The 17,675-nt window shown below is 42.4% G+C and overlaps 1 protein-coding gene across 1 annotated transcript; it reads right to left on the reverse strand.

Moving 5' to 3' along the window:
- Window positions 1-13,546: 13,546 nt before the first annotated feature.
- LOC137381063 (probable G-protein coupled receptor 139) lies at window positions 13,547-16,225 on the reverse strand. Its single transcript, XM_068053453.1, has 2 exons — window positions 16,069-16,225; window positions 13,547-14,457 (listed from the first exon to the last, which is right to left on the reverse strand). The coding sequence occupies exons 1-2, from the start codon at window positions 16,223-16,225 to the stop codon at window positions 13,547-13,549; spliced, it is 1,068 nt and encodes a 355-aa protein (XP_067909554.1).
- Window positions 16,226-17,675: the final 1,450 nt, after the last annotated feature.

A 17,675-nucleotide genomic window follows, 5' to 3' on the forward strand; every position in this document is an offset into this window, starting at 1 on the left:
ACAGTGATACAGCATAGAAACAGGCAATTTGGCCCACTGAGTCTGTGCCAACCAACAACCTCCCATTTATACTAATTGTACATTTATCCCATATTCCCTACTACATCCCCACCATCTGCCTACACTGGGGGCAATTTACAATGGACAATGTACATATCAACCTGCAAGTCTTTGGCTGTGGGAGGAAACCAGAGAATCTGATAGAAACCCACGCTGTTACAATCAGAACTTGCAAACTCCGCACAGGCAGTATCCAGAACAGAACCCAGGTCGCAAGAGCTGTTAAGCTGCATTGCTAACCACTACACCGCCCAGTTTCTCTTCGCAACTTAGCCCCTGTAGTCCAGGTATCATTCTTGTAAACCTATGTTGCACTCCCTCCAAGGCTAATATATCCTTCCTAAGATGTTGTGCCCAGAACTGCTCACAGTACTCCAAGTGGCATCTGACCAGGGTTTTGTACAGCTGCAGCATAACCTCTTTGTATTTATACTCCAATCCTATTTATATAAAGGCTAGCGTTCCATTAGCCTTTTTGATTATTTTCTGCACTTGCTCATAGCATTTTAAAGATAGATGCACCTGAACCCCCGAGTCTCTTTGGACATCACTGTACTTGACCTCTTCCCATTTAGAAAGTACCCTGCTCTATCCTTTTTTGGTCCAAAATGGACAATTTGGATAACCTCACGCTTCAGATGAGATGAAGTTCAAGTGGGCACTGTTGAATTTGTTGCTTGATCCTTGGGGAACAAAAGGGTTACAAATATGAAGTGGTCAATTCACTTTTACAAGTGAACAATTAACAGACATCGCTATGGCATGTCCTATATGCTGCATTCCGAAGATGAGACCAAAGGCCTGCAATTAAAGGGCAGGATATGGATTATAGAATAGACTCTTTAATTACAATCAATTAAGTACGGGTGAGGCTTGGAATGTCGAAGCAAATGCAATGTGTGCGTGGGGGTTGTGTGCATTGGGATGGGGTGTAGGAAAATATATTGATCACACACGGTGATTGATCATGCAGGGAAAGACCCGAACAATGATCCCAGTGACATGGTGCACGATGGTTTAGTGAGGGTCAGTCCTGGATACAAGGGACTCCCTTTCCTTTGTCTGGCATTGTAGTCAAGATAACTGGACCCGATATTGGAAGAAGATCCCTCCTGATCGACTGATCATCGATCAGTGGGAACTTGGTGACATTAAAGACACAGACTAGGTGAGAGTCTGTGAGCATCATTTGCAGCATTGACTTTTCCAGCAATATCGTCTGGGATTTTAGTGCTATTTTACTGGAAGTCTATGTAACTTAACCTACATAGAACATAGAACATTACAGCGCATTACAGGCCCTTCGGACCTCGATGTTGCGCCGACCTGTGAAACCATCTGACCTAAACTATTCCATTTTCATCCATATGTCTATCCAATGACCACTTAAATGCCCTTAAAGTTGGCGAGTCTACTACTGTTGCAGGCAGGGCGTTCCACGCCCCTACTACTCTCTGGGTAAAGAAACTACCTCTGACATCTGTCCTATATCTATGACCCCTCAACTTAAAGCTATGTCCCCTCGTGTTTGCCATCACCTTCCGAGGAAATAGACTCTCACTATCCACCCTATCTAACCCTCTGATTATCTTATATGTCTCTATTAAGTCACCTCTCCTCCTCCTTCTCTCCAACGAAAACAACCTCAAGTCCCTCAGCCTTTCCTCGTAAGACCTTCCCTCCATACCACGCAACATCCCAGTAAATCTCCTCTGCATCCTTTCCAAAGCTTCCACATCCTTCCTATAATGCGGTGACCAGAACAGCACGCAATACTCCAGGTGCGGCCTCACCAGAGTTTTGTACAGCTGCAGCATGACCTCGTGGCTCCGAAACTCGATCACCCTACTAATAAAAGCTAACACACCATATGCCTTCTTAACAGCCCTATTAACCTGGGTGGCAACTTTCAGGGATTTATTTACCTGGACACCAAGATCTCTCTGCTCATCTACACTACCAAGAATCTTCCCATTAGCCCAGTACTCTGCATTCCTGTTACTCCTTCCAAAGTGAATCACCTCACACTTTTCCGCATTAAACTCCATTTTCCATCTCTCAGCCCAGCTCTGCAGCCTATCTATGTCCCTCTGTAACCTACAACATCCTTCGGCACTATCCACAACTCCACCGACCTTCGTGTCATCCGCAAATTTACTAACCCACCCTTCTACAACCTCATCCAGGTCATTTATTAAAATGACAAATAGCAGTGGCCCCAAAACAGATCCTTGCGGTACACCACTAGTAACTAAACTCCAGGATGAACATTTGCCATCAACCTCCACCCTCTGTCTTCTTTCAGCTAGCCAATTTCTGATCCAAAGCACTAAATCACCTTCAATCCCATATTTCTGTATTTTCTGCAATAGACAACCGTGTGGAATCTTATCAAACGCTTTACTGTAATCTTTATTCTTTTACTGCATGTGTAATGTTTAAATTCTGAAAGCCATGCAGTGTAAAGCTCAAGATTCTCCAACAAACTCAAGAGTGTTGGCATTTATTTCGAATGTGTCGAATCTGTAGTTAAGTAGGACGACACTAGCGAATAATTGTTTAGAAGTTGTTTGTCCCACAATAGTAGAGTAAATCGATTTGTAATATTCCAATCACGTAATATATGTTGCTGTTTTCTGAATACAGACATTACATTTCCACACATTTTGCTATTTGTGTCACGTCAGACAGTTGAAGCGTTTAACAGAGAGATAGGGAGACAAAGAGACAGAACAGAGCGATATAAAGTGCCTGGAGACCCTGAGACACTTTAGAATCGGGGGATGGGAAGACAGGTTGTGTGGGATCCTGGGGTAATGTTATGCAACCAGTGACAGAGACTCCACATATATAAAATGGGGGAGCTCCCTCCATGATTAAAGGGGCCTCCGTCTCTTTACATAAAGTGGAGGGAGCTCTCCCTCTCCGTTGGAATAAGGTAACATTGTATTTATTCATCGCACTGAGGAAAATTGTCACTGACTCAACATTCTCACCAAATACTAAAGTGATCATGAATACTTGTGTGCATCTTCATGAAAGAGGGGGAATGATGCAGGCATTCTAGGCAAAGTGGAGGAATGGGAAATAGACCAGGCCTTTTTATTAGAAACAGTACTTCACAGTCCAAACTGAGACTGGGTGAACTGCCACATAAGCAGAGAGCTGGCCAATGTGTAACAAACCGAGACGTTTTCTAGTGCAGTGATCTAATTTTAAACATTCACTCCATCCACCACCGACGCACAATGCCAGCAGTGTGCACCATCTACAAGATGCACTGCAGTATCTCACTAAGGCTCCATCAACAGCAACCTCCAAACCCACACATCTGCCACCTGTACGGACAAGGGCAACTGACGCAAGGGAACACCATCACCCACAAGTCCTGTAAACCCAAGTCCCAGTCATTAATATATAGCAAAAAGAGCAGTGGTCCTAATATGAACCTCGGGCGTTTATGGAGGAGGGGAACCCCACTGTATACCTCACTCCAGTCTGAAACAACCATTGACCACTCTTTTAGCCAATGTCGTACCCACACTGCCACTGCCCTTTTAATTTATCGAGCACCAATATTGCTAACTGGTCTATTATAATGTACCATTAAGTCTGCTTATGAGGACACTTGTCCCAGATCTCTCTATATGTACTCTATCAAAATTCCCCAGACGGATTTGATAGAGAGTAATGCTCCTTCTGTAGAATTGTAGAACAATCATGAAGAAAGCGCTAAGCGGACACTTGGAAAATAATGGTAGGACGGCCAGAGTAAACATGGAGTTATGAAAAGTAAATCACGCTTAATAAACTTTTGGAACATTTTGAGGATGTAGCAAGCACAATAGCAAGGGGGAACCAGTGAATGCGATTATCACTTAGATTATCAGAATGCTTTTGACATGCCCACACACAATTGGTTAGTAAACAAAATTAGAGCACATGGGATTGGGAAGAATAAGGTAGCATGGCTTGAGAACTAGCTAATGGAAAGGAAACGGAGTACGAATAAATGGAGCATTTTCAGGTTGGCAGCTTGTGACAAGTGGGGCATTGGAAGAGAGGGCAAATGGGTGAAGGGGGAAGAGGGGGGAAGGGATGAAAGAGCGGGGAGAGGGCGAGAGGAGGTGAAATGCAGAGGGAGAGAGAGAGAGAGGCAGAGATGGTGCGTGGAAGAGACGAACAGTTATAGACAGAGGGAGAGAAAAATAGGGAGAGACGAAGTAAAAGAGGGAAGGAGAGAGAGAGAAAAAACAGAAAGATGAAGAGGCAGACAGACAGGGAGCGTCATGAAGCGACGGAGAGGGGGGAGCAAAGAGAGATCATACAATAACAGACCTACCCAGTCACTATCCATGTAGAGAGGATATAATAATAGACGGACTCAGTCACTGTCCATGAGGAGAACATAGAATAACAAACCTACTCTGTCACTGTCCAAGTGGAGATAATATAATAACAGACCTACTTGGCCACGATCCATGTAGAGAAAATATAACAAAAGACCTACTGAATCACGGTCCATGTGGAGATACTATAATAACAAACCCAATGTCTCACTGTTCATGTGGACATAATATGATAACAGAACTACTCTGTCACTGACCATGCGGAGATAATATAAACACAAACCAACTCTGTCACTGTCAATGTGGAGATAAAATAATAACAGACCTACTCGGTCACTGCCCATTTGGAGATAATAGAATAACAGACCTACTCTGTCACTTTCCATGTCGAGATGTTATAATAACAGAACTACTCCGTCACTGTCCATGTGGGGAGAATATATTAACAGATCCACTCTGCCTCTGTACATGTGGAGATAATATAATAACAGACCTACTCTGTCACTGACCACGTGGAGATAATATCATAACAGATCCGCTCTACCCCTGTACATGCGGAGATAATATAATAACAGACCTACTCTGTCACTGACCATGCAGAGATAATGGAAACACAAACAAACTCTGTCACTGTCAATGTTGAGATAAGATAATAACAGACCTTCCCTGTCACTGTCCATGTGGAGATAATATAAACACAAACCTACTCTGTCACTGTTCATTTGGAGATAATATAATAACAGACCGACTCTGTCACTGGCCATGTGGAGATAATGTAATAACAGTCCTACTCTGTCACTGTCCCTGTGGAAATAATATAAACACAAAACTGCTCTGTCACTGTCAATGTGGAGATAATATAATTACAGGCCTACGCTGTCGCTCTCCATGTGGAAATAATACAATAACAGACCTACTCTGTCACTGTGCATGTGGAGATAATATAATAACAGACTTACTCTGTCACTGACTGTTGTAGGGTATTCCCAAGCGGAGAGGCACATGTGGTAAATGTCATACAGTTTAAATGTTATTTGAGTAACCAGTAACGTATAATCTTAGTGAACAATGAAGACGTTGCAAGGCATCATGGGGCTTAGCCAACCTGACCACATTCCACACAGGAGCTGAGTAACATAAATTCAAACAAAGACTATTTAAATGGAAAGCAGATGTCCTTGTGGAATGCTGATAAAGGCACCAGCCTGGAAGGAGGTCAAGATACGATGGCATGCATACATGAGAACCAAGGATAATGGATAAGAGGGAATGGAAAACGTCATGAGTAATCCCCTATCTGTCTATGGGCCGGTTGTGCAGTCCCGCCACTTCTATTGGCTCTAATAATCAATGTATATGATCTATAATCGTTGTGATTGGACCATGTCCAGCCAGGATGGGCTGAGTAACTGTTTGAAAATGTCGAAGTATTGATGATATTCCTTTGTTCAGTGGAGAGGCATCTGGACAGCCCAGTGACCTGCTCGCTGCTGGCGTAACTCAATAAACTTTTTGACATTGGAACAGACCTGAGTGTGGAGTGATTCTTCTAGATTCATTCCCGCTAACAATTGGCGAAGTCAGCAGTATCAGGTGTAAGTCAACTCTTCTGCGACCCCGATATCCCAATCACCCAGCCTGAGCCTGAGTTTAGAGGACGATTCCCACGTGACGGCCAGGATCAGGTGGGCGACGGGTACCAAGGGGCCAAGGGGCAGTGAGCTGGAGCCTGATCCCGAACTTAAGAGCATGATTCGTCGGTCGTTTGATGGGGGTATCTTTAAAGCTTTAAAGCTTATCCCGGGGCCGGGTGGTGTTTCGCGACCGACGAATGCCAAGTTTGTGAACAGGATCAGACCAATGGTCAAACGATGGTAGGTAGTACATTAAGATACGTCGGCACTGTCGAGAAGGGCTTGGAATATATGTATGCGTAGATATATCATAAGCTTGTTGTCTGAAATACGGACAGACTGGTGACCCGACAGTTAGCCAAGAGACGATCTAGTACAAGTAGCGCTAGGTTAAAACCGGACCTCTGAGAGTAAATTCTAACGGTTCTGATCCTGCCTAAGTATGTCCAGTGAAAAGATGTGGCTCGACTAGGGACCGGAGGGGTCCCTTACCTGCCACCTGGCAGAGAAACACAAAAAGTTAATAGGAAAGATGATTGACTCAGTTTGGAATCCCCACGACCCTGCCACAAAACAAAGGAGGTGGTGTCAAAAAGAAAAAAAGCATTCACTAAGCTTAAGGCAGAGTGACATAAAAGGCTATGTATTAGAGTAAAAACAAGTTACTGTGTCATTGATTCGAATGTGTGAATGTTGGAAGCGTCCACGAATGAATTGAATGTCTGGGGTGTGCAGCTTGTGTTCTGAAGAACTGAATGTTGTTAACTCTTTGTTGTCTGGCTTTAATGTTGAAAGCATGAGTCTATTAAGTTGTTTGAAATTGAATGAGTGTGAAAAGTGATTGTTGAGTGTGTTCATTTCGATTTAAGATTGTACACCCAGGAATGAGATATAAGCTTGAATTATACTTTAAGTTAAAGTTTTACTTTTTTTAAAGTTGGTTTTGCAACTGTGAAAAGGCAATGAACAATTTTCGAACAGATAAATTTCAGCCTTGAATGTCTGAAGATGTCTGGCAGAAATCCAATTTGTAGTTTAAAACATTGTTTTAATTGGAAACTCTGCTATCCCTTTATTTAGCAGGCTAAATTTGAAGACATGTTTTACTGACTGTTTTTAAATAGCAAATGTCAAAAGATTGAATATTGTTTTAAGGAAGAGAAGGATACGCAAAGGAGATAATGGGAAAGATTAAAGTTTTTGTCAGGAGCTGATGTTAAGTCTTTTGTTGTAAGAATGTTAAATAACGTTTTCTTTAGTTTTTGGTTTTATTACAGTCATGTGAAAAGGCACCTGAAGAAAGAAGAAAAATGACGTAACTTACCTATCTTAAAAAAATCACGTGCTGTTCTGTTCTGTGTGTAGTTAATAAGTATTATAAGTTAATAAGTCTGAATTAAATTAGTACTGTCAAGGTTAACAAACCTGTTAAGTTGAGGAAAACGTCAAATGCTCATTGACGTGAACTGGAATTTGGAATCATCTTGGTCGTATAAAATCCTTGGACTAGAAATCTCTTACAAAAAATGCTAAAAGTTTGGAAACAATTGGAGTTGAATCTAAAATGCTGTCTTTCATGATGGAGATGGTTTCCTTTGAAGTTGATAATGTTACTAAAGATTTTGTTGTTTGAAAATCCTTAGAATACCAAAAAAATTTAAAATGGAATTTAGTTCTTTTCGATAAGGAAAAAAAGGGTTACGTAATGCGACGCAGCGGAGAATGCTTTGCTCCGCCCCCTTGGAGATAAGCAAAGAAATGTACCTTGCTGCAGCTATCATTATCAATGAGACAAAGTGCTTGAGAAGGAGAAATAGTTGCAAGGACTTCTGTCTTTAATTTAAAAAAATGCAAAATCACCAAGTCTGGGCAGAAGAAATTGGAATCGATAAACAAAATTAAATTGATATGAGTGGTTATTTAAAGCATTCAAAGGGAAATTTACTGTTATTTGAATTTGGAATAATCAGAGATGTCGAAAATCCATTTTAATTTGGCAACCTTTTAAAGGAATTAAAATGCCATCTAAGGTTAAAAAAAACACAAACAATATACACTAATGCCTGGAGTCAAACGGAAATGTTTGATTTCTGTTTTAAGGAATTATGAATATCAATTGCAAAGGTTCTCCAGGGCTCAAAATGAAATCGAATTAATTGGCAATCAGATCTGGCTGATGCAAGAGCTAATAAAGGAATTCTGGGGATAAACAAATGGTGAAATTAGAATTCAAACAGCTAATTTCCAAGAAGCCTCGAATTTTCCAGTGAAAGTCAGGAAAGTGTAAGTAGGACTGGCAATTGATAGTTTTCTCTTGGAGATATGAGTTTTTAAGAGAGCTACATTTGAAAGTCTGGCCATAACCTGAGACATCAGGACCCTGCAGGGGGAGGTAAGCACAAATCTCAGACAGACACCACCAGTGCCCCCTCTCCCCACCGCTGACATTTGATCTTTTGATAAGATCACCTGAGAGTTGCGAATATGTGGCATGACCAGTGTAAGCGTGCAGATGTGATTTGTTACATGGGAGCAACTGATCTCATGACAGGAAGGGTGATGAGACTGCCAAGGTATGTCGTAGCAGGTAGTGAGGGAGTAGGACACACGAGAGAAAGAGTTGAAAGATTTGTGAAGGAGCTGTGCAGCCAACTGCATGAGCTGGGGCAGGAGATTCTGTAGACACATCCATGAAAGAGGAACAGACAAAGGTGCCTGCTGTGGGAGACAAAGTAATGGTAAAGCGAAGGGCCGATGGAAATACATGGTCCCAACTGAAAAAATATATATAACCAAGGGAATGATGGCTGAGCCTGAGATAGTGCCTATCATGGAGACCACCTAGTATGCCATATGATACCAGGAGTGGCGAAACACATTAGAGAATGGATTGTTTGGGGGACTGGGAGTGGTGATGATGTTAACCGGAGTCTGGGTGGTATTCAAATGGATAAACACTCAGGCACGAGTGCAGCGTGCTCAGATGCAAATCCGATGGCAGTACAGACACGGACTTGATGAGATAGAAATGGTACGATTATAAAAGACACAGCTATTAGCCCATAAACAATAGAACGTTTTCGGCCCATACAGGTGAGGAAATGAGTAAACCAGGAACTAACACCTGGTGACGACCAGGTCATTTTGTTTAAATCCCCTGATGTGATGAAACCACAGGGGGCACTTCGACTCTGGGAACTCATGATACTGGGAACTCTGAGATTAATACAAGCACAAGTGAATGCTGATGCACCACTGAAGCGACAACAAACACAGGAGGAACATCAATACATGAACTATGGGGCTTTGTATTATTTCACTGATGGTATATGTATCCCAACAGCCAAGGACTGGAGTAGAGATAAAGCTTATTTTGATGCATGGTTGCAAGTCCATTCAGGAAAAGATAACGTATGCATACAGTGCTCCACTGATGCAACAAGAGTCAGCTGCATCCGACGAAGTGAAACAAAAAAAAGCCTGATGGGTGCACATTCGGAATATTGTTGCACCACCTGTCGGAGTTCAGCCCATGACTACCTATAGAAAGGGGGTGGGATTATGTGGGAATTATGAGGAGCTGGGTGATGTTTTCCTCCCCCTCCGACACAAACGCCCCGTATTAAACACCACCCAACCCGATAAATTGCCATGTCCTACAATCACTAAAGGACCAGAGAATGGAATTGTGATTTTTAACGAAGGTGAAATATTATATGATAATGTTAAACATGAAATTGTGCCTGTCCTGATAAATATCTCATATACAGATGCAGCAATATTGTACAGAACAGGTGAGAAATATGTATAATGTATTAAGTAAGGTTGTAATGCAGCAGGCTGCCGATGCCATGGGTGCCACTAGATTTCGAGGCCATGATCAGCTTTATAGAACAAAAAGGGGGGGTAGTTAATGATGTTGCTACCGGAGTCAATACTGGTACTTCCGTCATAAACTCACTGGACATACAAGGTCTAAATGAAAGGGTAGAGCGACTTAAAGGAGTAATGAAGGAACTCTTGGAGAGAGCCGAGGAAAATCAGGCAGATCAGGCCAATCTAAGAGAAGAGGGCATGGGAAAACAATTAGATGGAATTACGATATTCGAAGCCCATGCCAAGACCATAAATCAGCTCATAGATAGAGAGAAGGAAGATGCCGGAAACGAAGGCAGGGACAACTCTGCCACGTTTATGGCTTATGGATGGTGGGACAGGTACGACACAATCTCGATCAGATCCAAAGAGGGGAGGTGCCCGATTGGATAGACAGCCCACATTTAGCTCGATTCGCAGAGAGGAAAGGGACACTGGACAATTGGACACTGGACAATTGTACACTGAAAGCACTCACCAATGTATATCCAGTGATCCCAGACGGCGAATTGGGCAAAGAAACTGGGGTCGTACGGGGTCACACCTCCCTCCGTTACTATTTAACTGAAACCTCTGCCATACTCAGGAACAATACACAATATGGAATTTCCCTTACGGGATGCAAGCAGAGGGGAGACATTACAGTATGTCCACACCCACTGGGACAGGGAGAATTGGATGAATGTGAGTTTAATCGAAAATATGGTTGTGTCGTAGAAATCATACCTGCCCCCATGCATTTCGCAAGAACAGGATATGGAGGTAAAGGGAAATATTGCGTCTCGCTACAGATAGTTCTTACCTCTACAATATCCTAATTTCTGTTTTATGCCTCTACGAGCTGTCATGATAGGGCAAGCCCGAATCATTCAAGTTCGGCGCGGAGGTACCGAAACCATCAATGTCACTGATTACCTCCATGACCACCTACAGGATTACGAGGAACCAGAACCAGTCCCCATCCCACACCTGGCCGAGCTACTAAGGAAATTAAGGCTCAGGGTGGGCCAATCCGTCAACCTCTGCCACCAACTGCAGACAAAAATCAAATAGCTAGAGAAAGCTATGGACACAGAACTGCAGAACCAGAGCTGGTGGAAGAAGATTTTGGATTGGGGAATGAATGTGAACATCCGCCCCTGGATTCGGATAATTTCTCATTTGCTAGTTGGGGTACAGCTGATACAGGCTATAACGTGGGGCATACTGGCCTGCCGATCATGCAGGCTACATGTGCAGCGAAGGAGAATAAAACCTAATGTAAAGGCAAGGGAGACAATTCATCTATCTAGGGGAATAGGTCATTTGGATCACATTAATGTGATATAGTACGACTGGAATTCCTGAAATCACGTGACTGGCCAGCACGTCCGAGGCAGGGAATACCGGGCGAGTTTAAAGGGTTAAAAAAAATGGTGTCGGTTAAGGAGACTGGGGTTAGTCTCCCTACCGAAAGGGGGGATTGTTGTAGGGTATTCCCAAGCGCAGAGGCACCTGCAGTAAATATACTGTTTAAATGTTATTTGAGTAACCAGTAACGTATAATCTTAGTGAACAATGAAGATGTTGCAAGGCATCATGGGGCTTAGCCAACTTGGCCACATTCCACACAGGAGCTGAGTAACATAAATTCAAACAAAGACTCATTAAATGGAAAGCAGATGTCCTTGTGGAATGCTGACAAATGTACCAGCCTGTAACGAGGTCAAGATAAGATGGTACGTGTGCAGGAGAACCAAGGATAATGGATTAGAGGGAATGGAAAACATCATGAGTAATTCCTTATCTGTCTATGGGCCGGTTGTGCAGTCCCTCCATGCCTCGTAACCACTTCTATTGGCTCTAATAATCAATGTATATGATCGATAATCGTTGTGATTGGACCATGTCCAGCCAGGAGGGGCTGAGTAACTGTTTGAAAATGTATAAGTATTGATGATTTTCCTTTTTTCGGTGGAGAGGCATCTGGAAAGACCAGTGACCTGCTCCCCGCTGGTGTAATAAACTGTTTGACATTGGAACAGACCTGAGTGTCGAGTGATTCTTCTAGATTCATTCCCGCTAACAATTCACTTATTACTAAACATCTTCAATCAACAGTAAAAAAAAATGTTTCCAGCCGCCACATATTACAGCAGTTAAACACAGGAACAGTTCCAGGGAGTGGAGGGATCATCCACCAGGACAATAATTTCAATAGAGAGCCATGTTGTTTATTCCAGTTAGTGACTCACAGTCAATACATTTCTACAGTGCCAGACACTCCCATTAGTACATGTCCACTGCGGCGAACCTAAGAAGCCCGTTAGCTTTCACCACACCCTTCTCAAGGGCAATTCGAGATGAGCAACAAATGCCTTTCGTACCAGAGAGGCCCACTTCCCATGAAAGAATAACAATTTAAAAAAATGCGCTCAGGACATGGATGACAAGTGAGAGTTGGATACCGGCTGCTGAACAGTGATTGAGAAATACTGAGGGCTGGAAAAATGCTGCCGAATAGATGTTGTTGGACAGTGAGTGCTTAAGACTGACTGTTGAACAGACATCGTTAGAAAGTGAGGGCTGGAAACAGACCGCACGCTGGACATCTCTGGGCAGTGAAAGCTGGAAACAGGCTGCTCACCAGACATTGCTTGGCAGTGAGGACTGGGGATAGGCGGCTAAACAGACATAGTTATACAGTGAGGGCTGGAGCTACGCTGCTCACCAGAGATCGCTAGGCAGTGAAACGTGGAAACAGGCTGCTCACTATACATCGCTGGGAATAGGCTACTGAACAGACATCGTCAGACAGTGAGGGCCGGGAACAGGCTGCTGAATCGACATCGTTAGATTGCGAGGGCCGCGAGCAGACTAATAACTGTACATTGTGAGGCAGTGCGTGTAGGAAACAGGATGCTGATGGGGCATCGATAGACAGTGAGGGCTGGAACCAGGCTGCTGAAGAGATATCGTTAGACAGTGAGGGCTGGAAACAGGCTGCTGACTGGACATCGCAGCCACTTAGGGCTGGAAACAGGATGTTGTACTACCATTGATAGACATTGTGGGCAGGAAACGAGCTGTTGAACAAGCATGCGTTGGCTGTGAAGTCTGGAAACAAATTTCTGCTATGATATGTGGAGACAGTGAAGTGTGGCAAAAAATTGCTGTTGGGACATATGCTGGCAGTGATGTGTGGGTGTGGACTGCTGATTGTGTATGTTCAGACAATGAAGTGTGGAAATAGATTGCTGATCGGACATGTTTATACAGTGAAAACAATGCCACCGATTCTGAATAAACCTCATACTTCAAGGGAAATTTCGGATTTACGGGAGTGCAAGCCATCATTTGTCGGAAAACAGATCATCCAATGAAACCGTTCTCAATCCGGGATGTGAATAAATAATTATATCTTTACTGATATTGAAAACGGATCGTTTAAATCTGTACCCAGTGGAATTCAGAGGGTGAGAGAGTGGCAAACAATGGAATATTTCAGAATCATCTCTTTATTTTGCACATATTTTCTATGTCTGATATTGTCAATTACTGTTCCTGGAAGCACTCAGTAGCAATGAATCATGGAGAAAATGATGGGATCAGAGATGGAATAGAATTCAATTTCTGGATATTGTGTCATCATTGTCCTCGTTTAACCAATTTAAGTATTAATTTTGGTGCATATGTCAATGCATTCTTCAGCTCCTCTTTGAACTTAGTCACAGTCACAGCATAAATGCATGTGTTTGTGCAGCAACTCAAAAGCAGGAGCATGTAACTGGTTTGATCTGCAATTAACATCGGATCACTCAAACCTGTTGAATAATAATTGTTTGTAATTTGGGTTAATAAGAAAATGATCACGTATAACATCCATAGCATTATGAAGTTTCCAGATATAGCAAAGAGTAAAATGATGGATTTCCTTCGCATCTTCATCTCCGGATCATTTTGATTTACTTTATTGTTGGTTACCCTCAAACATTTGCGGACTCTACTTACAGCTAAAATGTGTACTACGGTCATAATATTGAGCAGCAATATCAGAACTATTGGGAGCAAGGGGTTGAGGCAGCGGTGAATCCAACTAAATGCGACCCATGCAGGTACAGTATAGTAATCCAGTTTTGCATTACAGTACCAAGGTACGTTGTTAATTGTAACGTAGGGCTCCAAGGTAAAGTACCAATGGATGTTTTTCAAACTGAACAACAGACATATTGTTCCAATAACCGCAGAGGCAGTATTCTCAGTGAAGTATTTCGTCCTCAGGTTCTGGCAACAAATGGTTACAAACCTGTCAAAAGTGAAAGCGACTGTCACCCAAACTGAAATATCTTTGGCAGCATTTCTTAATACATTTTGGAAAGCGCACACAGGAGTTATGAACAGGAAGCTAGTTGGTAAATAATAATCATTAATCCGATAAAGTACTACATCAGTGATAATGGCCAGTAGATCCGCTGCTGCCATGACCTTCAGGTAGCGAGTTACACATTTGGAGAGACCACATTTTCCCCGAAACAGGATAATAATTGTCAACAGATTAGCTGCAAAATAGAAATCAACAGTAACAGGGAGCCACTAAGAAGTTTACAGCAAATTACTCAGCTTCACATTATTTATTGTGATGCATACACCTTTACCACATAGTCCAGAATAGAGGAACATAACTCTTTACCCTTGCTACCTCTGAATTCTGCAGAGAAATTTTAACCAAGGTTGCAGTGAAAAGTATAGAAAACTGTAGATCAAATAATAAAATATATATATATATATCCTCAGTAAAGACGAATAACTGAATCCCGTTTGCTACTCACCTCCCTGGTTCCGGGGTAAGAGATGTCATGAACAGTGTGCAAAACATTCTGCGGGTGGAAGGGATGGAACTCTAAGTGTTTTTTTTCTGTATTAATATCAATGTCATTGTGAGGAAGAGTATAGAGGTCCTGTAGTGAGAGTTTACAGAGCTCGGGAGGAAAGTATGAAGTAGGATTTTGGGCGGCACAGTGGCGCAGTGGTTAGCACCGCAGCCTCACAGCTCCAGCGACCCGGGTTCAATTCTGGGTATTGCCTATGTGGAGTTTGCATGTTCTCCCTGTATCTGCGTGCGTTTCCTCCGGGTGCTCCGGTTTCCTCCCACATGCCAAAATGACTTGCAGGTTGATAGGTAAATTGGCCCGTATAATTTGCCCCTAGTGTAGGTAAGTGATAGGGAAATATAAGGACAGGTGGGGATGTGGTAGGAATATGGGATTAGTGTAGGATTAGTATAAATGGGTGGTTGATGGTCGGCACAGACTCGGTGGGCCGAAGGGCCTGTTTCAGTGCTGTATCTCTTAAAAAAAAGATTGCAAGGGCAGTAATCACTGGGTTACTCCCAGCGCCAAGGTTTAGCTAAAGCAGAAATAGGAGAATGTGGCAATGATTGCGTGGCTGGAGACATGATTCAGCAGGAAGGATTTTAGATTCCTACGACATTGGGACCAGCTGTGAGACAAGGAGGATGTTTTCAGCCTGTTGCACCTGAAGAGAACTGGGGCCAATATCGTCCCAGACAGGTTGACTGGTGCAGTGTACGAGAGTTGAAACGAATTCATCAGGGGTTTCGGCCCAAAAATATAGCATTTAAAAGTAGGATCAATGTATACACAGGACTAGGTGAGACGGCATTTGATATAATACGAAATTAAGTGGAAATCAAAGAAAATGCAAATAAGTGTAGGTTCGGGTTGCAGTTGCTTTCCTGCAATCAGATAATGTGGTTAATTATCTTCTTCAGGTACAGACATAAATAGCCATGTCGGCATATGATGTGTGTTGATGTCTGAACATGGCTGCAAAAAGGGGAGAATGGGATGATTAACATCCTGTATACAAGCTATTCAGACAATATTGAAAGGGATGGGAAATATGAGGATCAAATGCAGATTAGTTTTGCTTAATGGAATATTACTCAGCCAGCAAGAGAAAATGTCATTGAGAGTTCACAGACACGATCTGTTTTGTTCCAGTTAAGAAACAATAAAACATCTATTATCTGACGTTGTGTATTTCATAGGCAATTAAATAAAGAGAAATAGATAGAGGAGCAACATTGCCAAAAAAAAACTGAGTGCTGCAAGAACTATATGGGTCCAGGGAAGGGAGATTAGACTTACTTGGGTGGACTGGAAAAGCTTGGGGTGGTCTTAGACCAAAGAAGGCTAAGAGAAGATTTACTGGTGATATTTTAAACAATGCAGCGTTTAGAGTAAATAAAGAAAGACTGTTTTTAAAGACTAAATTTTTGATAATCTGACGCGTAGATTTAAACATGTTAGCAAAATTTCTAGATGCAAAATGATTATATTTGCAGGCGAAGGTTACAGAGAGATATGGGGCAAAGAGAGTGACTGGGAATAACTGATATGCTTCTTGAAAGAGCCGACACAGACACGATGGATCAAATATCCTCCTTCAGTCCTGTAGCATTAATGCATCCGAGATTATTACAAGTGGTTAGCACCGCAGCCTCACAGCTTCAGGGACCCGGGTTCGATTCTGGGTACTGCCTGTGCGGAGTTTGCACGTTCTCCCTGTGTCTGCGTGGATTTTCTCCGGGTGCTCCGGTTTCCTCCCACATCCAAAGACTTGCAGGTGATAGGTAAATTGGCTGTTATAAATTGCTCCTCGTGTAGGTAGGTGATAAGGAGTATGGGATTACTGTAGGGTTAGTATAAATGGGTTGTTGTTGGTCGGCACAGACTCGGTGGGACGAAGGGCCTGTTTCAGTGCTTTATCTCTAAATAAATAAATAAAAATAAAATAAGAAACCTACTCAGAGCTGTTCACACTCCGTCTCCACAACATCACATTATAAATAAATAATAAATTCCCGATTATAATCCGGGAGATATCCAGTCTGTGGGGAAAAGTGAGAATGGGACATTTGCAAGGACAGTCTTGTTATTTTGTAGCTTGCAGGCTTGATGTGGGCGAGGAGCATCATGTGTTTATTTGGACGGAGAGGCAAATACTGAGATCGATAGACATATAGACAGAAAGGTAGCTAGAGAGAGACAAACGTGGGGAGAGCTGGAGAGACTTGGTTAGCGAAAGAATGAGAGACATAGAGTGATCGGTCGATTGGTAGATCGATAGATGAACCGATCAATAGATGAATGATATATGGATGGTTCGGCTGACAGATATATACATAGAAGGTGTTATAGCTAGATGATTAGAATGATAGATTGACAGGCAACTAATTAGAAAGACAAATTGCTAGATGATAGATTTGCAAAAAGATGGATAGATAGGTGGCATATAGAAGGTTAGATAGGCAGAGAGAGGGATACATGGATTGATAGGCAGCTAGATAGGTAGATAGATGCAGGAATAAAGGGCAAATAGATAGATAGATAGATAGATAGATAGAAAGATAGATAGATAGATAGATGGATGGATGGTCAGTTTCAGCCAAGGCGGGAGGAGTGTACTGTTCAGCCAGTCCCACTTATCCACAGGTCACAAGATATATTTAATTTTTCCCACTTACTGAAGCAATCAATCATGTACTCCACTTTTCACCAGAATAAAGCACACCAACCAGTTTTCTTTCATAAAAAAACAAATGTTAACTGTTTATTTTAAATAATGTCTACACCAATGAAGTCCACATACGCACAAATCGAAATATTAACACCCCTTATTTTTCCTCGCCCACATGCACAGACACACATATGCAGACCGGTAAACTGCAAAAAATAAAAAGGGGATTATTATT

Source organism: Heterodontus francisci, chromosome 21 (genome assembly GCF_036365525.1).
Source record: "Heterodontus francisci isolate sHetFra1 chromosome 21, sHetFra1.hap1, whole genome shotgun sequence".
Classification (NCBI taxonomy): domain Eukaryota; kingdom Metazoa; phylum Chordata; class Chondrichthyes; order Heterodontiformes; family Heterodontidae; genus Heterodontus; species Heterodontus francisci.